The sequence below is a fragment of the Triturus cristatus genome, chromosome 11 (assembly GCF_964204655.1).
Source record: "Triturus cristatus chromosome 11, aTriCri1.1, whole genome shotgun sequence".
Lineage (NCBI taxonomy): Eukaryota > Metazoa > Chordata > Amphibia > Caudata > Salamandridae > Triturus > Triturus cristatus.
The window spans coordinates 61,262,368-61,284,905 of NC_140594.1; the positions used below are offsets into that span (position 1 = coordinate 61,262,368).

Below are 22,538 nucleotides of genomic sequence, written 5' to 3' on the forward strand. Positions count from 1 at the left end.
AGGATTCGTCCATTAAAAATTGCTCCAAGTGACTCTCTTATGGCCCTTCCGGATTGTGATTTAAGTGACTGGACACCATACGCTACAAGGGTTTTGCCTCTGGCAGTCTCGGTTATGCAGCATTACGAGTGGCACATACCTTGCTATTATGCCCACACTGTGGGAGCTTGCGAGGATGGCTGTCATAAGCCTTCCAGGGCACTTGAAGCCTTATGCTGACTTGGTTTATGTTGACCTGGATGAATTAAAAATAAATCCTGAAGGGCAGTTTGGATTCTGTGTACACTGTAGGCTGATCCAGGGGCACTGCAGTCATGCTTTGTTGCCATCTCTGGATGCATTCGCTGACTTTTTGGGAGATGTGTAAGCTGCCCTCATTGGCATGTTGTTTGATGGTGAACAGCTGGCCTTTCCACACCCACCCAAATACCACTTTGCACCACCATCTTCTGATTGGGTTATTTCATGCTTTTTCACTAGTTGGGAGACTATCACAGTGGATCACTGGGTAACCCAGCTTACCTTAAAGGGTTACACCATACCGTTTGAGTCCCTCCCTGCTAGATCTTCCATCAGATCATGCTCCTGCTGTTCTGAAGAAAGGGATTATAAATGTATTGCCTCTGGAAGAAAGGGGCTCAGGAATGTATGCCCTTTACTTCTTGGTCCCCAAGAATTGCTGAAGCCTTGTGATACTTCCTAGATCTCTGCTTTCTCAATTATTTTCATTCAACAGCTCAAGGTCAAGAAGCTCTCTCCGAGTCTAGTCTTGCTGGCTTGCGAGAACTGGTTGCCATCCTGGGTCTCCAGCACATGTATTTCAATCTTTCAAAGATGCTAACCCAATGTTCACCATGTGGGTCACAGCACTATTAGCACTATTAGTATCTGTCTCTAATAATTGTGCATCATAGTTTCACTTAAGTGCTGTCAGTATTGGTAACTTCACTGTGACTGTGAAGTCCATATATTTATGTGCTTGAATAGCTGGCTGGTGATGGAGTTGTCCCTGATGCTGGTCATTGAACAGCTTTGCCGCACAGTGACTCCTCCACAACTTGGGTTTTACCACCAACATGCAGAAGTCCCACCTTTCTATAACATGTTTTACTTTCATAGTATTAGTATTGGACATATACCGCTTGAAGAATTTGCCTCCTCACAGTATCCTCAATATTCAGGATATAATTTCAAGTATTTGGACTCCAGTCCGGACTATCGGGTCTGCTGGTCTTTCATCTGACTGCCATTTTGGACTCCTGTATCCTGCATGGCTTTGGGGCCTTTTAGTGGCGACTGTAGCAGCAATGGCTTAAGCATCAGTTGAGCCTCTTTGCGATCTTTCCTTCTGCCCAACTGGACCTCTAGTGGATGGATACAACCCCAATCACCCCCCTCCCCACCCGCAACCGCTTGGTGTGTGGTCTTCTCAGCCTTCCTTAGCCACAGTCTGTGTTCACTGACGTGTCCATCTTGTGTTGAAGTCATTACTTCCTTCCGTCTCAAAGATGGCCTACTGAAACGAAATGACTATCCCTACCATCGTCCATTACATCAGCAGACATGACACCACACTTTAGTTACCCAAAAGAGTTTCATTTGTGCTTTCTAAATTCTGATATATTCTTATTTACAGACCTGTAAATTTTGTTGTATGCTACAAAGAACTTCATACAGCTTTACACCAGCAGTGCCCAGCCTATATGTCACATAAAAGGTCTCACTTTGACGTTTGACAAAAAAGAGTCCACCTTAAACTAACTCTGAAGACAGAGCCTGACACTTGAACTTTGTTGGAGCCTAAAAGTAATAAGTAAATGTGTATTCTTAAACTACAAAGTCATGGTACATAATGTGTGGAATGTATACGTATAGACTATGGAAGCATTTGGAATATCTCCAAGATATTTTTAGCAAAGTAGAGAGCGCATGGTAGGCTTCGACCTGATTAAACAAGAAAGGGGGGCATAAGTGTGAGCGATACAGAGATGAAAAGAGACAGATGAAGGAATAAGAGGGCAGAGGAAGAAGACCGGAGAAAGAGGAAAAGGAGTGTGCACGCGAGAGGATAAGATGTAGAGAAACAGATAACAAGGAGAGGGATTGAACAAGAGAGAAGGAAGAAAGAGATTGGTAGGAAGACAGAAAGAAGTAAGATGAGGAAAAGAAAGAGGGATAGGAATTAGAGAGGAAGCAGGGGAAAATATTAAGATGGATAGAGTGATGGGAAGAGCAAGAGTAAAACACAATGAGGGAGGGAGAGAAGAGCAGATGAGGGATAGACGAGTGATAAGAGGGGAGTGTTGAGCTCTAAAGTTGATGGATAATCATGTGGTAAAAAGTGTCTAATTTGGCACAGCCGCTACTCTCTGAGCTCTTGAAAGAATCTCATTTAAAAATCTTGAAAGTCGGCTTGGCCATTTGGGCTCCGCTGTAGTTTACTTATAATTTACAGAGTACTAGCTCTTAATATTTAATGCTATTATCTACACTGTCATTTGTCTAGGCCACAGATTATAGCTCAGGGCAGTGCATCTGTGCACAGATCTGGCAAAAAACGGCCTTAAAGCTTGAGCAGATGAATCGGAGCCCCCCCGCCTAGCTGGAGATTCCCAACTCTGCTATGGAGGTCACTGCTTGCTGTATTCATGACAGACTAAATTGTTAAGCATGTGACTAATATACATCAAGTATAGCGGCAGCCTGCTGCATGCATGCTGTCTGTTTAGTGGCTAGCCTTAATTATGTTACAATTTTATGTAGGAAGAGTAGAGTAGGTAACTAAACGGGGCATATTGATGTCCCACGGGGTATAGCCCCTGTTGTTTTGATAAATAATCCTTGGCATTAATCATTCAAGCCAACAATGGCGAGTATGCTGAATATCCAATTTGGATTTGCTAGTCAAGATTAATCGAGCCAGGAAGGGTCTTATTCAAGTGATCCACTGTCACCGGGCAATTTACCTTCACACTTCACAAATGCAAAGAAAAACGTGCTCTACTTCAAATACGAGTTACAAGCAAAATTTTAATCAGCATGTCATTACAAAAATAATGTTTTGCTTTATTGTTGCCCTAGCATGCAGATGCCCGCTTTTTCTTTTCTCCTGAGCTAAACAAGAGATTAGTCACACGAGCAGTGGGAGGAGCTGGGGCTTTAGCAGACACAGCCTTAAGCATCACTAGATCAATACTCCAGGAGAAGAGCAAGACACTAGAACAGAGGTTTTCAAACTTCTTTGCTTTGAGCCCCCCCTAAGCAAGTTGTTTTGAAGTCGGGCCCCCCTCCAAAACGTTATGAGAAGGATTGGGGGAGCAGTAGCGACGGGCATAGCACAGGGGGCAAGACTTATGAGATCATTTCAGTGGTACTGTAGTTCACAGTCCACACTGAATGCAAGTCTTATAAAACAGCAAATACATCGAACAAAACCACTAATTGACCCAAAAATACTGCTCCCCATAATTGGGGTGTTGTGAACCCCTCACACTACTGGGCCCCAAGGCAACTGAGCCTGCTGCACCAATGATAACTGAAACCCTGCATAGCAGGCGGTCACCTCTGCTGCTTTCACCTCTTCCCCACCTTGCTTAACCATCATGCCAACCATGCAGCAGGCTCTCTGTCGCTTTAAAGAAAAAACAGAAGCTCCCACAGGATATCCCTCTTTTTTCTGCAAGGCTGCCCTAATGTTACATATGACAATAAGTCCTCTTGACTCCTTTTTAAAGTGAAAGTGATAACTGTGATGCAGTGTGCCCTTCAGAACCCTGGACTGCTGAACCTACTGATAGCTTCTGCCATGCAAAGCGGGCTATTTCCTCTGCCATTTGCTAAAAACAGGGCTCCTATTTTGCCATCTCTTAGGCTAATCTAAGGTGTCTCCTCTGCTTCAATTTTCCCCTACCTTGAGCCATTGCTCCGAGGCTTAAAGCAACACTGACATACAATTGTGCATTGGGCCCTAATGCAAGCCAAGCAGGGTGGAAAAACTGCCATGATTGGGGTTTACTTGGCTCCTTATTCCATGGGGCCTTGGTGCTACTCTACCTGCAGCACCAATCGTACTCTCTGCCCTCTAGTGGGAGGAAGAAAAGCAGCAAGGGTGACCGGAGCTCTAATGCTAGCAAGGACAATGGGCCCCCTCAGCCCCTTTTTCCTAGTAAGGAAGACATCATTGTGGGACAAGGGTTACTTACACCCTTGCCTCAGCACCTGTTACACTAATGATTGTGATGGACCTTTTTTAAAAAATTTAAAAAAAGCCCCTTTATACCGCACCCTTCCTAAGGGGCATCTCTCTGAGGAAGTCGTCTCTGTTAATTTGTAAATGAAAAAATGAGCCCCCACATAGTGCCCCTTTTTCTGAGCCATATCTTTGTCACTACCCATGGATCTTGTTCCTTTTGTGTTTCTCCTCTGTCATTACTAATTAATAATGACTTACATATTCACAGTGCTTTCTGTCGCAGGCTGGGATTAAATAGCGCTATAAATACAAATGTCAGTATTCCACACTGCGCCAACTAGGATACAATTCTGTGCCTGTCTGGTCTCGCCTACACACACGCATCTACAGTGGACACGTTAACTAACTGAGATGTCGCATTTGGCACAATGACATTACTTTTTTTTGTGGTAGTATTATGTAGCGCAAATTTGACCCGAGATGTTGTGGCTCTTTACATGACCACAAATTACATAAGGTCACGTTCGTTTCTAGGCACGGGAGATTACGCGATTTGCCCAGAAAAACAGGATGTTTAACTTGCATTTATTTTTTATTTCATTGTGTGTGGGTTACTTTATTGCCTTTGTGACTGCATATAAAATGACAAAATCCTTACAGAATAGGTTGTTCTTCCTAGCCACCTCTGTGACTCTGCCACCACACTCAATGCCCCTAGCCCCCATAGCACGGGTTTCTATACTTTACACTTCAAGTCTGTTTGTAAATTAAAACGGCCTGGAAAAGCGCCAAATAAACAAGGTCGCACTTCCAGGCGATCTTCATTTACAATTCTTTGCTGAGGCATTTGCGCCCCCCTGGGAATGCAGTCACGGATACCCTGGGGGGGTGCGCCCCACAGTTTGAAGACCTCTGCACTAGAAGGTGGGACTTAGAAGCAAAATAATTCACTAAAAAGCAGGCTTTTGCAAGTGACGCTCTCCTTAACCAATCAGCAGCTATGGGAGGAGTGAAACCCCACAAAGTACATACAATAGATCATCCTGCAGTGCAAGCACTGAAGGCTCAAACTAAAATGGAGTTTCATTTGCTCTGCCTGTGACATCTGTAGGAAAGTCCCCTTTTTTGGCATTGCCAACCCCACTTATTTGCCTGGTAGATGTGATTTTGATTGGTTCCTGCTAACCAGGTCCCCAAGGCCAGATCTCTTTTCCAAAACTGTAAAATTGTTTCCCCAATTGGCAGTACCTTTAGCACTCTCTGTAAGTCCCTAGTAAATGCTACCCTGTAACCTAGGGCCTGAGGTACTAAAAAGGGTCCCCCAAGGGCTGTAGCGCGAATTGTGCCACCTTAAGGGACCCCTCACCAAACTCATGCAGGTCTGCCATCGCAGGCTGCGTGTTTTGGTGCAGACATGGTGAAAACACAACATGACACACACCCCTGTGTGCCAAGTCCCCTAACACAGCATAGAGTATTTGTTGGTCACCCCTACAGCAGGCCTTACAGCTCTGTGGCGGAGTGCATAATATTACATGTGAGGGCATACCTGCATCAGCAGATATGTCCCTGTGCTAGGCAATTCTATTACTGCCAGTGCAAGTGAACAATGAAGCCATTTTTTTACATGTGCTGGACACTGGTGAAAACGAGTTCCCCAGCTACACGATTGTGTCGCTGAAAATAGGGATGTTTGGTGCCAAACATCTAGTATTGATAAACCCACTCTATTCTAGTGACAGATTTTAATACATACACCCAGAGGGCACATTGGAAGTGCCCCCTGAAAACCTACCAACCTTTGCTGTGTTGGCTGACTAGTTTCTGCCAGCCTTCCACCCAAGACAAAGCTCTGACCTCCTAGGGCGAGAGCCTTTTGCTCTCAGGAGGTCAGGAAAGAAGTCTGTCCGGGAAGAGGGTGTGTCACACCCTCCAACAGGATGACCTACTGGTTAGCCGTCCTAGGCTAGCAGGTTTAAAGAAGTTGCCGCCTTTGAAATGCGAATCTGCCTCCTCCCCTCAAAAGAGGGGACGCCAACCCCCTTTGTCCAGGCCTTTGGCGCCAGTACAGGTAGGAAAATAAGCTAGTCAGTGAGGCATGCTCACCCCCAGGCTAATACCACCCCTAAGGTGGCCTAATCTGACGCAGCATGACTTTTCAGATGTGGCCAGCTTTGTGTTGGCACACTTAGGAACTCTAGGACAGGGCTATGCCCACTTCTCACAGGAAGTGGTCATATATGGGGCATAGTGACCCCAGGGGTAGGTAGTGTAAGAAAGTGGCTCTGTATATACTGCACCAAAGATAGGTTCAGTGTGCACAGAGTCCACAGTCCCCAGAGGTTTGGCAGAGGCTAAAGTTAGATATAACCTTACTCTCTAAAGTGGTAGCTTGGTCGAGCAGTAAGGCAGTATCAGAGGACAGTGTAAAGCATTTGTTGTACACACTCAAGAACTGAACTCTAGGCCAATTGTTTTGTATATAAAAATATATAGTAGTTTTATTTTAGAACCACAAGTAGGTATCAAAATACTTTCTCAGAATGAGATGCTATAGTTAAATACTTTCAATAAGCAATAGACTTTTAAATGCAATAGTTAGTTGTTGCAATAGGCAACACAAGTTAAACACAATTATAACATTGAGCTCAATAAGGGTTTTAAAGTAAACACAATATCAATTACTTTGCATAGGTTTTTCTTACTCAGGGCTGGATCCTGGATTCAGCCCTGGTGCATCTCCTGTAGACAGTTGAAAGAAATCGTTTTTGTTATACAGGTGATTTTTATACCTGGTATGCCCCCACTTTTTGCTGAATTGCTGATGTTCTTTGACTGAGCGTGCCCTGGGCTCCTGCTAATCAGGTACCCAGGGCCTATGTTCCTTCCCTAAAACTGCATTGAAGCCTAAACCCAATTGGCATCTCTGGCCACATGTCGGCCCCTGGTAAATGGACCCTAGGTACCCAGGGCCCTGTGACCAGAGAAGGCCCATAAGGGCTGCAGCACTTATTGTGCCACCCTTAGAGACCCTGTACCCTGACACACACACACTGCCTTTGCAGGCTGAGTGTCTTGGTGCAGATCAAAACAGTGAGTCGATATGGCACACATTCCTGTGTGTGATGCCCACAAACGCACTGCCCTCTAGCTGGGTGCCCTATGCCAGTGGTGTGGGTACAGATGCATGAGCCCTGTACCCCTACAGTACCCAGGTCCATTCCTGGGCACTGTAAGTGCAGTGCTGCCATTAAGAGTATATGGTTACACTGAAGACTGAAGTTTTGATATCAAACTTCTCAGCACATTAGACCCACACTGATGCCAGTGTGGGATTTAATGTAAAATGCACAACCGAGGGCATCTTTCGAGATGCCCCCTGAAACTAACAAACAACCCATGTCCTGACTGAGGGGCTGCCTAGGCTGCCACACAGCAGACATGTTGCTGGACCCCTGGGTAGAGAGCCATCCGCTCTCCTGGGCCTGCAACAACGCACATCCTGCCAAGGTCCTAGGTCTCCTCCCCCAGGATTGGCAGGGAGAGCTTCTCCAGGCCACTTGCTGTACTCAGCAACTGGCCCCCACCGGTTCTGACCCCCACTCTGGCGGGAAACCCCAAGGAAGGAAAGGGGGTGTGCCAGCCTCTGCCAACCCCACCCCTTAGGTGGGGGAGGTGAGGTGAAGCACATCTCCGGGCTCTCGCCATCTTGATGATGGGGAGCCCTGCCCAATCAGGATTAGGCTACTGCCCCCCTCCCACAGGAGAGTGGCAGGATAGGGGGTGTTCCCACCCCAAGAAAGGGTCCCATTGATCCCTGTCCTTTACCTACCTGTAACGCCCCTAAATGCAGTATTTAGGGGCACCCTGAACTCTCCTTCCTGAGATCCAGATTCCGAAACAAGCAAGAAGATCAAGAAACGAGAAGACCTGCCGTGCAGCTGCTAACAAGAGGAAGACACCAACTGATTTGGCCCCAGCCCTACAGGCCTGTCGACCCTCGAACCTGCTCCTGCTAAACCCCGGCGTCTTCAGTGGTCAGCAACCTCAAAAACCCCGGAGGACCTGACTGCCTTGTGACTCTAACCAACTGGGACTCCCCCAAGCAGTGGTACTGCTCAAAGGAAGTAACTGACCCCTGGCATCAGCCAGGAATCGCAACTCCTGCACACTCTGCACCTGCCAAGCCTGGCCTGTGCCGGAGTGGACAAAGACCACGAGGACGTCCCCCCGTCGACACTGACCCCGAATCCAGCACACAAGGTCCCACCTCGATGCTCCTGACGACACCTGCAGCCTCAGAACCAGGGACCCCTCCAACCACGACCAGCGTGAGGGTAAGATTTCCAGACGCGAAAAGACACCCCTGCACCCGGCGCCCTGCGGCCCCCTGTGCCCAGCTCCTGGGTGCCTACCTATCCTACAACTTCCCAACTTACCTCTCAAAGTGGTGGTCACACCTGAATAAATCTTCGTCCCCGAGCTTGCAGCCTTTGTTCGTCACTGAGCTTCTCCATTGAAATCCATTGTGCGCCCGACGGCTCAAAAGCACCCTGCATCCAGCTGCCCGAGTGCCCCTGGGAGTGCTACCTCTATCCTAATCTACTTCCCCACTTGCCCTGAGTAAGTGCCCAGGAGCCCAGTTTCCACAGCCACGTGGCCTGCTAGCCAGCAGCCACCAACCAAGGGCCCCCTGCCTCCCGTAGGATAACATTGGGCCTAACTCACTCTGCACCCGGCTGCCCCTGTGCCGCTGAGGGTGTAACAACTGTACCTACCTGACCCTGGGAGACCCCTGAGTCTATGCCCAGAACCTTAACTCTGCCAGTCGAGTACTTACCCAAAAGCCGATAACTCACTTTTCTTCCATAGGGTAACATTGACTGGTTTCACTTGGAAATTCTTCTAAGTGTCGAGTTTTGAAACTTTAAAATATTCACTAAAAATCAGCCGATCAACGAAAGCAAATTTACTCACCTGCTATCAGGAGAGATCCCAGTGCTGGATCTTGGTGCCCAGCACCGACCCTGCAAAGTACTCACAACCGTACTTACCATTAACCCAATTTTCTCCCATAGGAAATCATTGACTGTTTTTCTGTGAAATTTCTTCCAAGTGTCGATTTTTGCAAACTACAAATTTTCTTTAAAAATCATACCAACTCTGAAAACGTAATTGCTTACCTGTTTTAGATTGAGGTCCCAGGACTGAGCCTAGGAGCCCAGTACTGGATTACAAAAGTAACGAGAACATACCATACCTGTAACTTGAATTTTCTCCCATAGGGAATCATTGACTGATTTTCTATGAAATTTATTCTGTCAACTTTTAAAATAGCAAAATATTGCCTAAAAATCGCAAAATATTGCCTAAAAATCACAACAGTAACTAAGTCGACTTTACTCACTTGTTTCCAAGAACTGTTCCAGGACTGAATCTAGAATCCAGTCCTGGAGTTAGAAAAGTAATCCTGAAAGTAATCTATTGCAAATAACTTATTTAACCTATTGCAACAATCTGTAACTATCTACAAAAGTCAATTGCATATTGCAAAAGTATTCAACTAAAGCCTCTCATCCTGAGAAAGTATATTTTAATACCTATTGTTGGTTCTAAAATAAAACAGACATATATTTTTTATATAAACCTTTGGCCTAGAGTTCAGTTATTGAGTGTGTGAGACCAGTTGCTGACTGATTGTGTACAACAAATGCTTTATACTGTCCTCTGATACTGCCTTACTGCTCGACCAAGCTACCACTTTAGAGAGTAAGGTTATATCTAACTTTATCCTCTGCCAAACCTCTGGGGACTGTGGACTCTGTACACACTGTACCTATTTGGGAACAGTATATACAGAGCCACTTTCTCACAATGTCTGCGGTACTTTTATTGCACAGCACTAGTACGTCTTATCGGGGCATCTGTACAGTCAACTGGACATTACCGAGGTTTCACTTCATGGCTGCTGTTCTATTATTAGGACAGTGCAAGCGCTATTTATGCAGGCTGCTATATCTGTAGTTGGTAGGATAGAGATTTCACGGCAAGAGTACTTCTACTATCAATGGGATAGTAGCAGCATTTCTCAGTGGAACCCCTATACCTTTACACTGGTCGCTACATGTTAATGGGATAGTGCTGACCTCAGTACATCTTTCGTGGTGCAGTATCAGCACTTCTCAACAGGGCTGCTTCAGTTTTACTTTACCACTACTCACATTTCTCAGCAGAGTTGCACTGTAATGTGTGCACATGTCCATAAAACCATTAAACAAAGGCTATACTACGCAGACCAACCTTTCTTGCACTCAAATCAGCTGCCATTGAGGGCAGCATGAACAGGTAGATGAGGTTCAACAAATGAATAGAAAAATGCAGAGGCTGACAGCTGCTGATGATGCTACACGTACTAAAGACCGAGCCGACGAGAACGCGTCCTACCACTAGGGGGATAAAGAAGAGAGGGCTAATTGAAGGGCAGGTAGGGAAAAGGAACCCCCTTGGGGGAGGATGGAGGGGTAATTTGACAGGGGGAGGAGAGGTGGTTTTAAGCAGCAACGCTCAAGCATGTGGTGGGCAGGAGGTCATAACCCAGTGGTCAGAAACACAAGAGTCCAGACTTATTGAAACAGGCCATGCTTCTCCCTACCCTGTGGACTGCGCTGCAGACCAGCCCCCCAGTCTTCTTCTGGGGTGTGGGGGATAAGGATGTCCACTCTTTCTAGCAAGCCTCTAGCCCCCACATGTTCACTCCTGTGAAACCATATTTGCATGGCTTCCCTACTTATTCTTTTACCCTCACTAATGTAAATCTCTCCCATGATACTCTGTCCCCTGGCTCCCTTCCTGTTGTGCTCGTCCTTGTGCTTCGCTCCACTACCTACATACACCCTCCTCCATGTTGTTTTCAGGTAATCTCCATACCCTTCTTCGTGTTGCTTTTAGGTTAAATCTCACTCTTACTACCCTCCACCATCAGCTGCCTCCACCCCCCATTGATTCAGCAACACCGCATTGCTGTTGGAAACAAATGTCGTAAATAGTAAAAGGAAACGTTGGTCTAAAGTAAACTTTGGCTGCAGGGCATTGCGTTATTCAATCCTTTAAATTAATTACTGCTGAATTATCTTTTTTATTCCCTAAAACATGTGCATGTCCTCTCAAGAAATGTATATTTTGACTTTATTTCTTGTTCAGTCCAAGATAGCCCCCTACTACACTTCTGTGAACCCCCAGCAGTAATACCAGTTTTGTTACATTCTGGCCTGCTTGTTTCTGCGTCTGTGTCTACCATTCCCTACTGCTGGTGGCTCCAGGGCATGAACCACAATAAAAAGTAAATTTAACACCACACATGTGTACCCAGCATCTTACAATACACATCAAAATAAGGACAACATGAAAGGCAAATAAAAACTTACTGATAACTAAAACATAACCTACTTTGTTCCACATCACGATAGGACACTTGTTCCCTGTTTTAATTAATTACAGATGCCTCATTTTAATTCCTTTTTCCATTTGTCATTTTTTCTTTTCCACATCCCCTCCCTTTTAATCTATTGCCCATTTTCTGGTTCTCCGGCTCCGCAAAGCTATACAAATGGCTATATATAGCACTATAAAAATATGATCACTCCACTGCAAACAAAACAAGCATTGGCATAGCCAATAGGTCTCGCCTTTGTAACCTTATAAGTATTTAGTTATGCAGTACAATTTCCTTGGTGCAACAACGTCAACTGTTGCATGTCTAAACACTTATAAGGTCCCAAAGGCGAGACCTTCAGGCTATGCCAATACTTGTTTTCTAGTTCCCAGCATTTTGGTAGGCATATTAATTGTCTTTACAGGATTCTTGACTATATATAATGCAGTAAGATTCTTTCGATTCATGTAAAATTAATTTGTATTATCAATTGTGTTACTGTAATAAATCCTCTTAAGTTGAGAAAGTGAATTGATTTTTCTTTTTTTTGCCCTCCAATATGAACTTAATTTCCTGTACAAATTATTTTAAAGCACGAGCAACGCTGGAAATACTTATTCCAGACTTCATCAAACAGACCGCTGACGATCGTCCCAAAGACCGTAACGAGCTTGGGGTTTGTATTTATATTTTTGTTTGGAGGGGGAATGATAATTTGTGCTTCCTGGCATAACCATGGATATTTAGTTTTTGTAATTACTTTTTTGAAAAAGGTTAACTGGACCTTGGGCACAGAAAATTAAAGATTTTTTTTTTAATTATTATTATTTGTGCTGTGTTCATCACACCTTAAAATTTTTTTTTTTTGTGATGTTCCATTGGTAAATACTATGGGAAATTAGGGTAAAATAAAATGATCAAATGTTAAGTGGAAGCAATGAGTCCTCAAATTTCCCTGAAATTCCCTTTCATACTAGGTCATATCTAATCCTTGAATGAGTAAGGCTTTCACATTTTATCCCCTAGCTGAGAAAACAAAACCCATTCTAAATAGGAGCATAAATTATCTTGTAGAACCTATGGTTCGAGTCATATGAGCTGTAGAGCATATGTTTTAGCACGGATCGCCATCTGGTGTTGGGTCCGGATGTTTGCACTTTGTTTTTGTTCGAAGAAGTCTTGTAGTCACGAGGTAGGCGGCGACTCCTTTCGGTGATAGTGCGCATGGGAATCGACTCCATCCTTAGTTTTTTTCCGCCATCGGGTTTGGATGTGTATTGCTGCTGTTCGGTACTGTTTTCGGACTCATTCGATGGTCAATCCACTACCCTCGACGGTATTGTTATTGATTGCTGTTCCTCGTTCGACGCGCATTGTCTCACTTCGAAAAACTCGAGGCAGGCTATCGGGCCTATCCGTGCCGACCACGCTAGCTGTCGATGGAATGGAATCCATTCAAGCTGTGTCCCGGGTGTCGTGCTAAATTTCCACGCACCGACTTGCACGGAGTTTGCAACCTCTGCTTGTCCCTGGAACACGACGAGAAGGACTGCGACGCGTGTCGATCATTCCGATCGAACAAAGACTCTTAGTGATAGTCGCGCTCGGCGACACGAAATGCAGCATCAGAGCAACTCTGTTCTAGACATCTTGGGAGAAGATTCCGGTGCTCAAAAGCCAGAGGAAGAAGAGCAGATCTCCGTGTCCGAGACTGACTCCGACATGGAAGAAGAGGAAGACATCACTGCGGGTCAGTGTACTGCGAGTACAGATCCCCCCCCGTGCCCTTCCACATAAGGCTCCGGTCCCTCCTTCGCTTTCAGGTTGGCCCCCACAAAGTTTCCGATGGCCCGGCTCCGAAACAAAAAGAGAAGCCTTCTGGCTCGGCCTCGAGCCAGCACCGCTCTGATGCCGAACAGACACCTTCGGGAAGAAAACATAAGACCAAACATCTATCGGTCAACATACCTTCGGGACCGAAGATTCCACCTTCGACGCTGATCGGCTTGGAGCCGAAACCCTCCAAGTCCAAAGAATCGGAGCGAAACCTTCCAAGCCTAAACACTCAGAGCCGATACCATAGACGCCCAAAGGTTCAGAGACGTAACCTTCACGGAAAGAGAAAGCCACTCCACCCAAAGAGCCTCCATCTAATGAGCCAACTTTCGACCCGAAACAGAAAAAGCTCATTATAAACCCTAAGGACATATTCAGGAAACCATTCCAAAAAAAGAAAGCTGACTTGCCAGAGGACTATCATATCCCTCTTAAGAAGAAGAATGTGGGCACTAACCCTTCTCCTCCTTATATTCCACCTCCTTCTCCTCTTCCTAATCTTAACTTGATTATTACAACATTAAATTCACCAACAAGGCCTATTACACCTGACCGACAGGATGAAGATGATGGGGATGAGGATCAGGACACTGACGCTTGGGAAGATTACCACACAGATCCAAATACAGATAATGACCCTGATTTGAATCCCTCCAGACCTTCTCCACCTGATGACAACATTGGCTATCTTGAGCTCCTTAACAGGGCTGCTCATTATACTTAGGGAAGGACTTCTTAAAGAGGATTTCCTATTTGAGACACTTTCTTCCTCACAAAGAACTACTCCTACCTTGCCAATGCTGAAAGGCATGTTAAAACACAAAGACGAGGTCTTTAAGGATCTTGTAAGGGTAAGCATAATCACACCTAGAGTGGATAAAAGACAAATCGGCTCCTACTGATCCTATTTATTTTAAAGGTCAGCTGCCCTAAGACTCCCTTGTAGTCTCCAACGCACACAAGAGGGCTAACTCGCAAGTCACAGGAGAGACCCCCTCCTTCTGACAAGGAGTCAAAGCTTATTGATGCCTCAGACAAAAGAGTATCTTCACAGACCACAAACAACTGACACATTGCCAACGCCCAGGCACTGCTAGCTCGTTATGGCAAGGCTCATTACAATGATCTAGAAAAACTCATGCAACACATGCCTGACCAATACAAATCTAATGCTAATGACCTTATTCGGGAAGGTAAACTCATTACCAACACCTCCATTAAATGTACACTAGACGCAGCAGACACAGCATCTTGTGAAATTAACACCAGTATACTATTCCGCAGACACTCTTGGCTCAGAATCTCTGGATTTAAGCCAGAGGTGCAAACATCCATACTTAACCAACCCTTTGACAAAGAGCATCTTTTCGGCCCAGCTGTTAATACCTTGCTGGAAAAGATGAACAAAGACACTGAGGCTGCAAAGTCCATGGGGCTTTACAGTTACCTACCAGTAGAGGTTATTTTTGCCGCTCATTTTCCAGGGGTGGCTCAAAAACTGTTTCCACTGAGAATGCCTCCTCCTCTTACAAGGCCAACAACCAATCCCCCTCGTCCAGAGGGTATTCTAGAGGAGGTTTTAGAGGAAACAACGGTAGGGGAAGAGGTAAAGGTAATTCCACACGCACTTCCCCCGGCTACTCCTCGATCATTCCACTCCTGTCGGGGGACGTCTCTCCCAATTCCTACCTGTCTGGAATTCAATCACCTCATACAAGTGGGTGCTACAAATTATCCAATATGGTTACTGCCTGGAGCTTACAAGCACTCCCCCAAATATTCTTCCAAGAGCACATGCAATGTCACCGGAACATCTCACCCTCTTGAAACAAGAGGTTCTATCTCTGTTAGAAAAAACATGCTATAGAGCCTGTCTCATTAATATATCAAGGGACCGGGGTATACTCCCTGTATTTCTTAATTCCCAGAAAGGACGACTCTCTCAGGCCTATACTAGACCTCAGACAGCTGAATCTGTACATACAGTCAGACCACATCCACATGGTCACACTCCAACAGGTGCTCCCACTACTTCAGCAAGGAGACTTTCTATCCACTCTAGACTTAAAGGATGCCTATTTCCATATTCCCATTCACCCTGCTCACAGAAAATATCTCAGGTTTGTGGTGGGCGGACAACATTACCAGTTCAAAGTTCTCCCATTTGGAGTAACTACAGCACCCAGAGTTTTCACAAAGTGCCTGGCAGTAGTCGCAGTTCATCTAAGAAGACAGCATTTTCATATCTTCCCTTACCTAGACGACTGGCTGATAAAAGCCAGATCACAACAAAGCTGCCTACATCACACTCAAAATACAGTCCAATTGCTTCACGACTTAGGGATCACTGTAAACCTCACCAAGTCTCACCTCTAACACACGAGTGTATCTAGAAGCCCCAATAGACACGCTCAAAGCTATAGTGTACCCCAACCCAGTCAGGATTTGCAACATGCAAGCTCTAATATCACAGTTTCAGCCTCAACACTCATTACCAGCCCGAGTGTTCATGCAATTGATGGGAATGATGGCTTCTTGCATTTTAATCGTTCCCTGTGCAAGACTTCAAATGCGTCCCCTACAGGAATGCTTAGCACGTCAATGGAACCAGACTCCAGGTCAGTTATCAGATCTGCTGGCACATGCATCAAAGCTTTTTGCGATTGCAAACGGTGCGATTCGCAAAAATCTGCCTTTTGCGATCGCAAAATTAGCTTTTGCGATGCATCAATGGTCAAGGCCCTCAGAAATTGAGAATTCACAATTAATTGCGAGTTCTCAAATTGCAATTGCATTTAAGGAATCGTACTTTGCGATTCCTTAAATGCAATTAAGAACCACTTTGAAGTAGCGATTTTGCTACTAGGGTGCGCAAATTACCATGAAGTTTAACTTCATGGTAATTTGCAAAAACTTTGAAAAATGCACTAAAGTGCATTTTTCAAAGTTGTAGGTTACACACACATGTCCTTGGGACATGTGTGTGCGCAACATTTGTGCACAGATCAATTTCAGGGGTGCAACAGGGTGTCCTTTGACACCCTTGCACCCTTGAAATTGCATGAGCGATTTGCGAGTACCACTTGGTACTCGCAAATTGCGCATGCAATTTCTCATTCATTCCTATGGGCCTCTAGGCCCATAGGAATGAATGGGAAGCCATTCCTTATCTGCGAATCGCAATTTGCGACTCGCAAATAAGGAATGTGTAGGAATCGCTATTTTTATAGCGATTCCTACATGCATAGGCTTTTGCGAGTCCTTAATCGCAATTAAGGACTTGCAAAATATTACCTTGATGCATGTGCCTGCTGGTGTTGATTGATGGCTGTACTCATCGCTCTCTGCAGTGGTGGAACATACAAAACCTTTCCAAGTTGCGGCCATTTCTTAATTCGTTTCCACAGATAGTGCTAACAGCAGACGCATCCCTCACCGGTTGGGGAGCAAATCTGGGAAAACATACCATTCAGGGCACGTGTACTCTGCAACAAAAACAACTCCACATAAACCATCTCAAACTGCTAGCAATTTTTCTAGCATTTAAAGCTTTTCAACTTCATCTGGTAGGCAAAGCTGTCCTGATTCGCACAGACATGACAGCGATGTACTACATACAAAAGCAAGGGGGGGACGCACTCTCTCCAGCTCTCACAGTTAGCACAAAGCATCTGGAGATAGGCCATATCACAAAAAATATATCTCCTTGCAGAACATCTTCCAGGAGTAGACAACCAAGTTGCAGATCTGCTCAGTCGTCAAACGACAGCAGATACACAAATTGGAACTTCACCCTCATGTTTTCCTCCCATTCTTCCAAATGTGGAGCTTTCCCGAGAGAGATCTGTTCGCCACCCACCTAAATGCAAAATACCCAAACTTCGCGTCCAGGCATCCACACCCATTGTCCAAAGGCAATGCACTGTGGATGTATTGGTCTGGCACCTGAAATCCTAGAGTTTGGCAACCTTAATCTTCTGCCAGAGTGTATGAATGTTATCAAAGAGGCAAAGTGAAAGAGGTTTGTTGTTTATTGTAACAACAATCAGATCGATCCACTAGATGCTTCCAAACAAGACATCATTTGTTATCTATTACACCTACAACGTTCTAATTTAGCGTACACATCCATACCTTTACATCTCGCTGCAATAGCTGTATATCTGCAAAATAGACTGCACTTTTCTCTTTTTAGAGTGCCCGCTATTAAAGCTTTTATGGAAGGACTTAAGACTCATTCCTCCCAGACTTCCTCCTTCTCCAGTGTGGAATCTCAACATAGTCCTTACAAGACTCATGGGTCCACCATTTGAGCCGGTGCACAAATGTGAAATACAATGTTCGAGGCATATGAGCTGCAAATTGTACACTGTGCATAGATTGCCATCTGGTGTTGGGCTCGGATGCTTGCACTTTGTTGTTGTCTTGGAAGAGTCTTTTGTAGTCACGAGATAGGTGACTCCTCCCTTGGACGATAGTGCACATGGGTATCTGAAAGAAACACGTTAGTTAGATTCCTCACCTTAGAATATCCCCAGGCGTCAGACTGGATCCGGAAGATTTTTCGTCAGCAATACCCCTTGCGCGTCGCTAGGCGTCGTCTGCGGCTCCGCGTCCGTCGTCGGCGTCGTGCGCCGGAATGACGTCGTCGGAGTACTTAGACGCCGCCCTCGCGCGCTGACGTCAGTTCTTCTTTTTTCCGCGCCAGTAAGCGCAGATCCGGGAGAGCTCCCCCTTTTAGTCTTTTTTTACTAAGTTTTTTGATCCTTTTTGATCTTGTCTCAACTCCGGTGCCGGTAGGATGCCTGGTTTTAAAGCCTGTGCTGACTGCAACCGCTTGATGTCGGTTACGGATCATCACCGCTGGTGCCTTTACTGTTTGGGCCTCGACCACGACGCGGAGTCGTGTTCGGACTGCAAGGCCCTGACCTCGAAGGCTAGACTGGAGCGGTCCCGTAAGCTTCTCGAGCTTCGCCACTCGGCTCCGCGCCCCTCTCGATCCCGGTCCAGGAGGAGGTCCAAGGATCGGTCGCGGAGCCGCAGCCGACGTCCTCATCGATCGTCTGGCTCCAAGTCTTCGGGTAAGTCGAAGCACTCCAAGAAGTCCAAGAGGCGACACCGCTCTTCTGACTCCCCTCGCCGGTCGCGCGACTCGGCCGAGGGGCAGGGTGGTTCCTTCCCCGCGGCTCCAGCGGAGCCGCAGGCGCCGCGCAAGTCCCCATACCCGCTGGGACTGACGCGACGCCGGCGGAAGTCAGTGCCTTCCTCTCGGCCATGAGGAACCTGGCTCCGCCGTCGACGCCTGCTGGCGCGCCTTCGGGCCCCGCGGACCCGACTGGGCAACCTTGCATGCCGGCGGCTCTGGCCCCGGCGCCGTCGCCGGCCCCGACGCCGCAAGTGCCTGAGGGACTCGTCCCCGCCGACGCCGGTCGACCTCGTCACGCCTCCTCCGCCGGCGTCGACACCGGTTCCACCTCCCCCCAGTTCAGCCACGCTCCGGACCCGGCGCCGTTACGGCGTCTATGGACGCCGCGTACGGCGCCGCTGGAGACACATTGTCTATCGCCCGGCTCCGATCCTTCCTCCTGTTTACCAGGAATCGGATGACGGGGACGAATGGGAGGGGTCCGAGGATCCTATGGCCGTTCAGGCTCAGCTGTCACAGGACTGGGCAGATGAACTGGGGGAGGCCAGTGGTCTGGATACCTCTCCAGACACTGGATTCATCTCTCCTCCGACTGTGGCTTCGGAGGAGGGTGCTGCTTTCTCTGTGGTGCTGCGCAAGGCGGCCGCAGCCCTTGGGCTCGAGCTACCTGCCGTGGCTGTGAGAACATACGTCCTCACTGAGGTGCTTCAGTCTGCAGCAAGCTCCACTGAGCCTCTGCTGCAATTCAAGGAGGCCCTCATTGATGTTCTGCAGGGCACCTGGTCCAAGCCCTCCACAGTTCCTCCTGTGGACAGGAACGTCGCCAGGCGCCACCGCCCTGCTCCGGGCGACCCCAGTTTTCTGTCCCAACACCCTACCCCCCGAGAGCCTGGTTATCCAGGCTTCTACCTCCCAATCCTCCTTCCCGACCGCTCCGCCGGACCGGGATTCCAAGAGACTGGAACAGTTTGGCAAAAAGCTGTTCTCCTCCCTTAGTTTGGGCCTGCGGTCCTTGAACACCCTCTGTCTTTTGGACCGTTATTCCCACTCTCTGTGGGATACGGTGGAGGACGCGCTGCCCCTGTGTCCGGAGGAGGTCCAGACACGACTTACCCAGGCTCTGGCCGATGGGAGGGATGCAGCACGACATGCTATCAGATGTGGGCTTGACACTACGGACTCGCTGGGTAGGGCGATTTCTACCACGGTGGCGCTTAGACGTCACGCCTGGCTCCGGTCCACGTCCTTTTCAGGAGATGTCCAGAGCACTCTCATGGACATGCCCTTTGATGGCACTCGCCTTTTTGGTGAGAAAGCGGACAGTGCGCTGAATCGCTTTAAGGACTCCCGGGCTACGGCCAAGTCCTTGGGCCTCTCGGCCCCGCGGTCGTAAACTTCCGCCCCTTTCGTGGCCAAGGAAGGGGTGCCTCCTCACGTCCGCCTAGCCACCAGCCGCAGAACCAACCTGCGCGCGGTCACGGACGTGGTTTCCGCCGAGGCGGTTCTGGAGGACGACGCGGTCAGCCAGCATCCGCCTCAAGCCTTCCTAGTCCGAGCTTTCAGGCCCATTCCACGCCAGTGGGCGGCAGAGTTCGCCATCACCTGCTCCACTGGCGGTCCATCACATCGGACAGGTGGGTGCTGCAAATCGTCCGAAGGGGCTACTCCCTCCCCTTCGAGACGACCCCTCCAGCCATGCCACCGCAGAACCACCGTATCTCGGGGGATCATTTGAATCTTCTCCACGAGGAAGTTTCGGCCCTCTTGGCCAAGGGGGCCGTCGAGCGCGTTCCGAGCCCAGAAGTAGGTCGTGGTTGTTATTCCCACTACTTTCTGGTTCCCAAGAAGGGCAAAGGGGGCCTACGCCCTATCTTGCACCTCCGGAACGTCAATGCCTTCCTCCGGAAGGAAAGGTTCAAGATGTTAACTTTGGCTCAGGTTCTAGCTGCCCTAGACCCGGGAGACTGGATGGTAGCGTTGGACTTGCAGGACGCATATTTCCACATCCCCGTCCTGCCGGCCCACCGGCGTTACCTGCGGTTCACGGTGGGTCAAGAGCACTTTCAGTTTACCGTGCTCCCCTTCGGCCTTACCAGTGCCCCTCGGGTGTTCACGAAAGTGATGGCGGTGGTCGCAGCTCATCTGCGCAGATCAGGGGTTCCAGTCTTCCCCTATCTCGACGACTGGTTGTTGAAGGCGGGCTCGCCCCAGGCAGTCGTCTCCCACCTCCATACTACGGCGGATCTCCTGCATTTGCTGGGGTTTTCCATCAACGTGCTGAAGTCACACCGGAGTCCCTCTCAGAAGCTCCTCTTCATCGGAGCGGTTCTCGATTCGGCGCAGTTCCGGGTCTATCCGCCGGAACAGCGGGTCCGGGATATTCAGGCCCTGATTCCCATCTTTCGGCCTCTATCCTGGGTTTCGGTCAGGCTAGTGTTGCGGCTTCTGGGGCTGATGGCCTCCTGCATCCTACTAGTGCATCACGCCAGGCGGCGCATGCAGGCTCTGCAGTGGGACCTGAAGTTTCAGTGGGCCCAGCATCACGGCAACCTGTCCGACCATGTCTTGATCTCGGAGGGCACTGCACGGCAGTTGCAGTGGTGGCTCACGGACCGCGATTGGGTCACGGGCAAGAGCCTCTCCCTTCCCCAACCGGAGCATGTCGTAGTGACGGATGCGTCCCTCCTGGGATGGGGTGGCCATATGGAAGAGGCGGAGATCAGAGGCCTCTGGTCTCCGGCGGAGTCTCGCCTCCACATCAACCTGTTGGAGTTGAGAGCGATCCGACTTGCACTGAAAGCCTTCCTTCCCTCTGTCAGGGGAAGTGTCGTGCAGGTGTTCACGGACAACACCACCGCCATGTGGTATTGCAACAAACAGGGCGGGGTGGGGTCGTGGACCCTTTGTCAGGAGGCTCTGCGCCTCTGGACGTGGCTGGAACACCAGGGCGTCACCCTATTGGTTCAACATCAGGCGGGCTCTCTGAACGCCAGAGCAGACTAACTCAGCCGCCGGTGCATGATGGATCACGAATGGCGTCTGAACTCAGAAGTGGCGCAAGGTCTCTTTCAGCAGGGGGGAGAGCCTTGGTTAGATCTATTCGCCACCGAAGAGAACGCGCAATGTCAGCAGTTCTGCGCGTTGGAATTTCCAAGGCGGCACTCGCTCGGCGACGCTTTTCGTCATGAGTGGAGTTGCGGTCTGTTGTACGCCTTTCCGCCTATACCACTTCTGTCCAGAGTGCTGAAGAAGATCAGGCACGACCGGGCCCAAGTCATCTTGGTGGCCCCGGATTGGGCACGAAGGTACTGGTATCCCGAGCTACTCAGTATGTTGACCGATCCTCCGATACGTCTGCCCCTTCGGGAGGATCTTCTGTCGCAGCAGCAGGGGACGGTCCTACACCCGAACCTGTCCAGCCTCCACCTCCATGCGTGGAGATTGAGTGGCGGCAGTTGATGCCATTTGACTTGCCTCCTGAAGTCTGTGATGTCATTCTGGCAGCCAGGCGTCCCTCCACAAAGACGGTATACGCCTGCCGGTGGAACAAATTTGTGGCATGGTGCACAGCAAAGGCTGTGGATCCCCTTTCCGCCCCTCTTTCTGAGGTCCTCCTCTTTCTTCTTTCTTTGGCCCGGCAGGGCTCTGCCCTGGGCACCTTGAAAAGTTATCTTGCTGCCATCTCTGCCTTCTTGCGGCTTCCTGATCAGCCTTCTCTTTTCAAGTCCCCTGTAGTTACACGCTTTCTAAAAGGCATTACTCACACGTTCCTTCCTGTCCCTTTTGTAATGCCTCAGTGGGACTTGAATCTTGTTCTCACATTTCTAATGTGCGCTCCCTTTGAGCCTCTTCATAATTGTCCTCTTCGTCTGCTGACGCTTAAGACTGCTTTTCTGGTAGCCATCACCTCGGCTAGAAGGGTGAGTGAGCTC

The 22,538-nt window shown here is 48.2% G+C and overlaps 1 protein-coding gene across 2 annotated transcripts in view; it reads left to right on the forward strand.

The window, feature by feature from the left end:
• Positions 1 to 22,538, forward strand: part of DGCR8 (DGCR8 microprocessor complex subunit) — a 288,096-nt gene that overhangs the window by 138,946 nt on the left and 126,612 nt on the right. For both annotated transcript variants that reach the window (XM_085636096.1, XM_085636097.1), the window contains one exon: positions 12,218 to 12,300. In XM_085636096.1, coding sequence (XP_085492222.1) covers positions 12,218 to 12,300 — 83 coding nt within the window. The remainder of the gene's footprint in view (positions 1 to 12,217; positions 12,301 to 22,538) is intronic.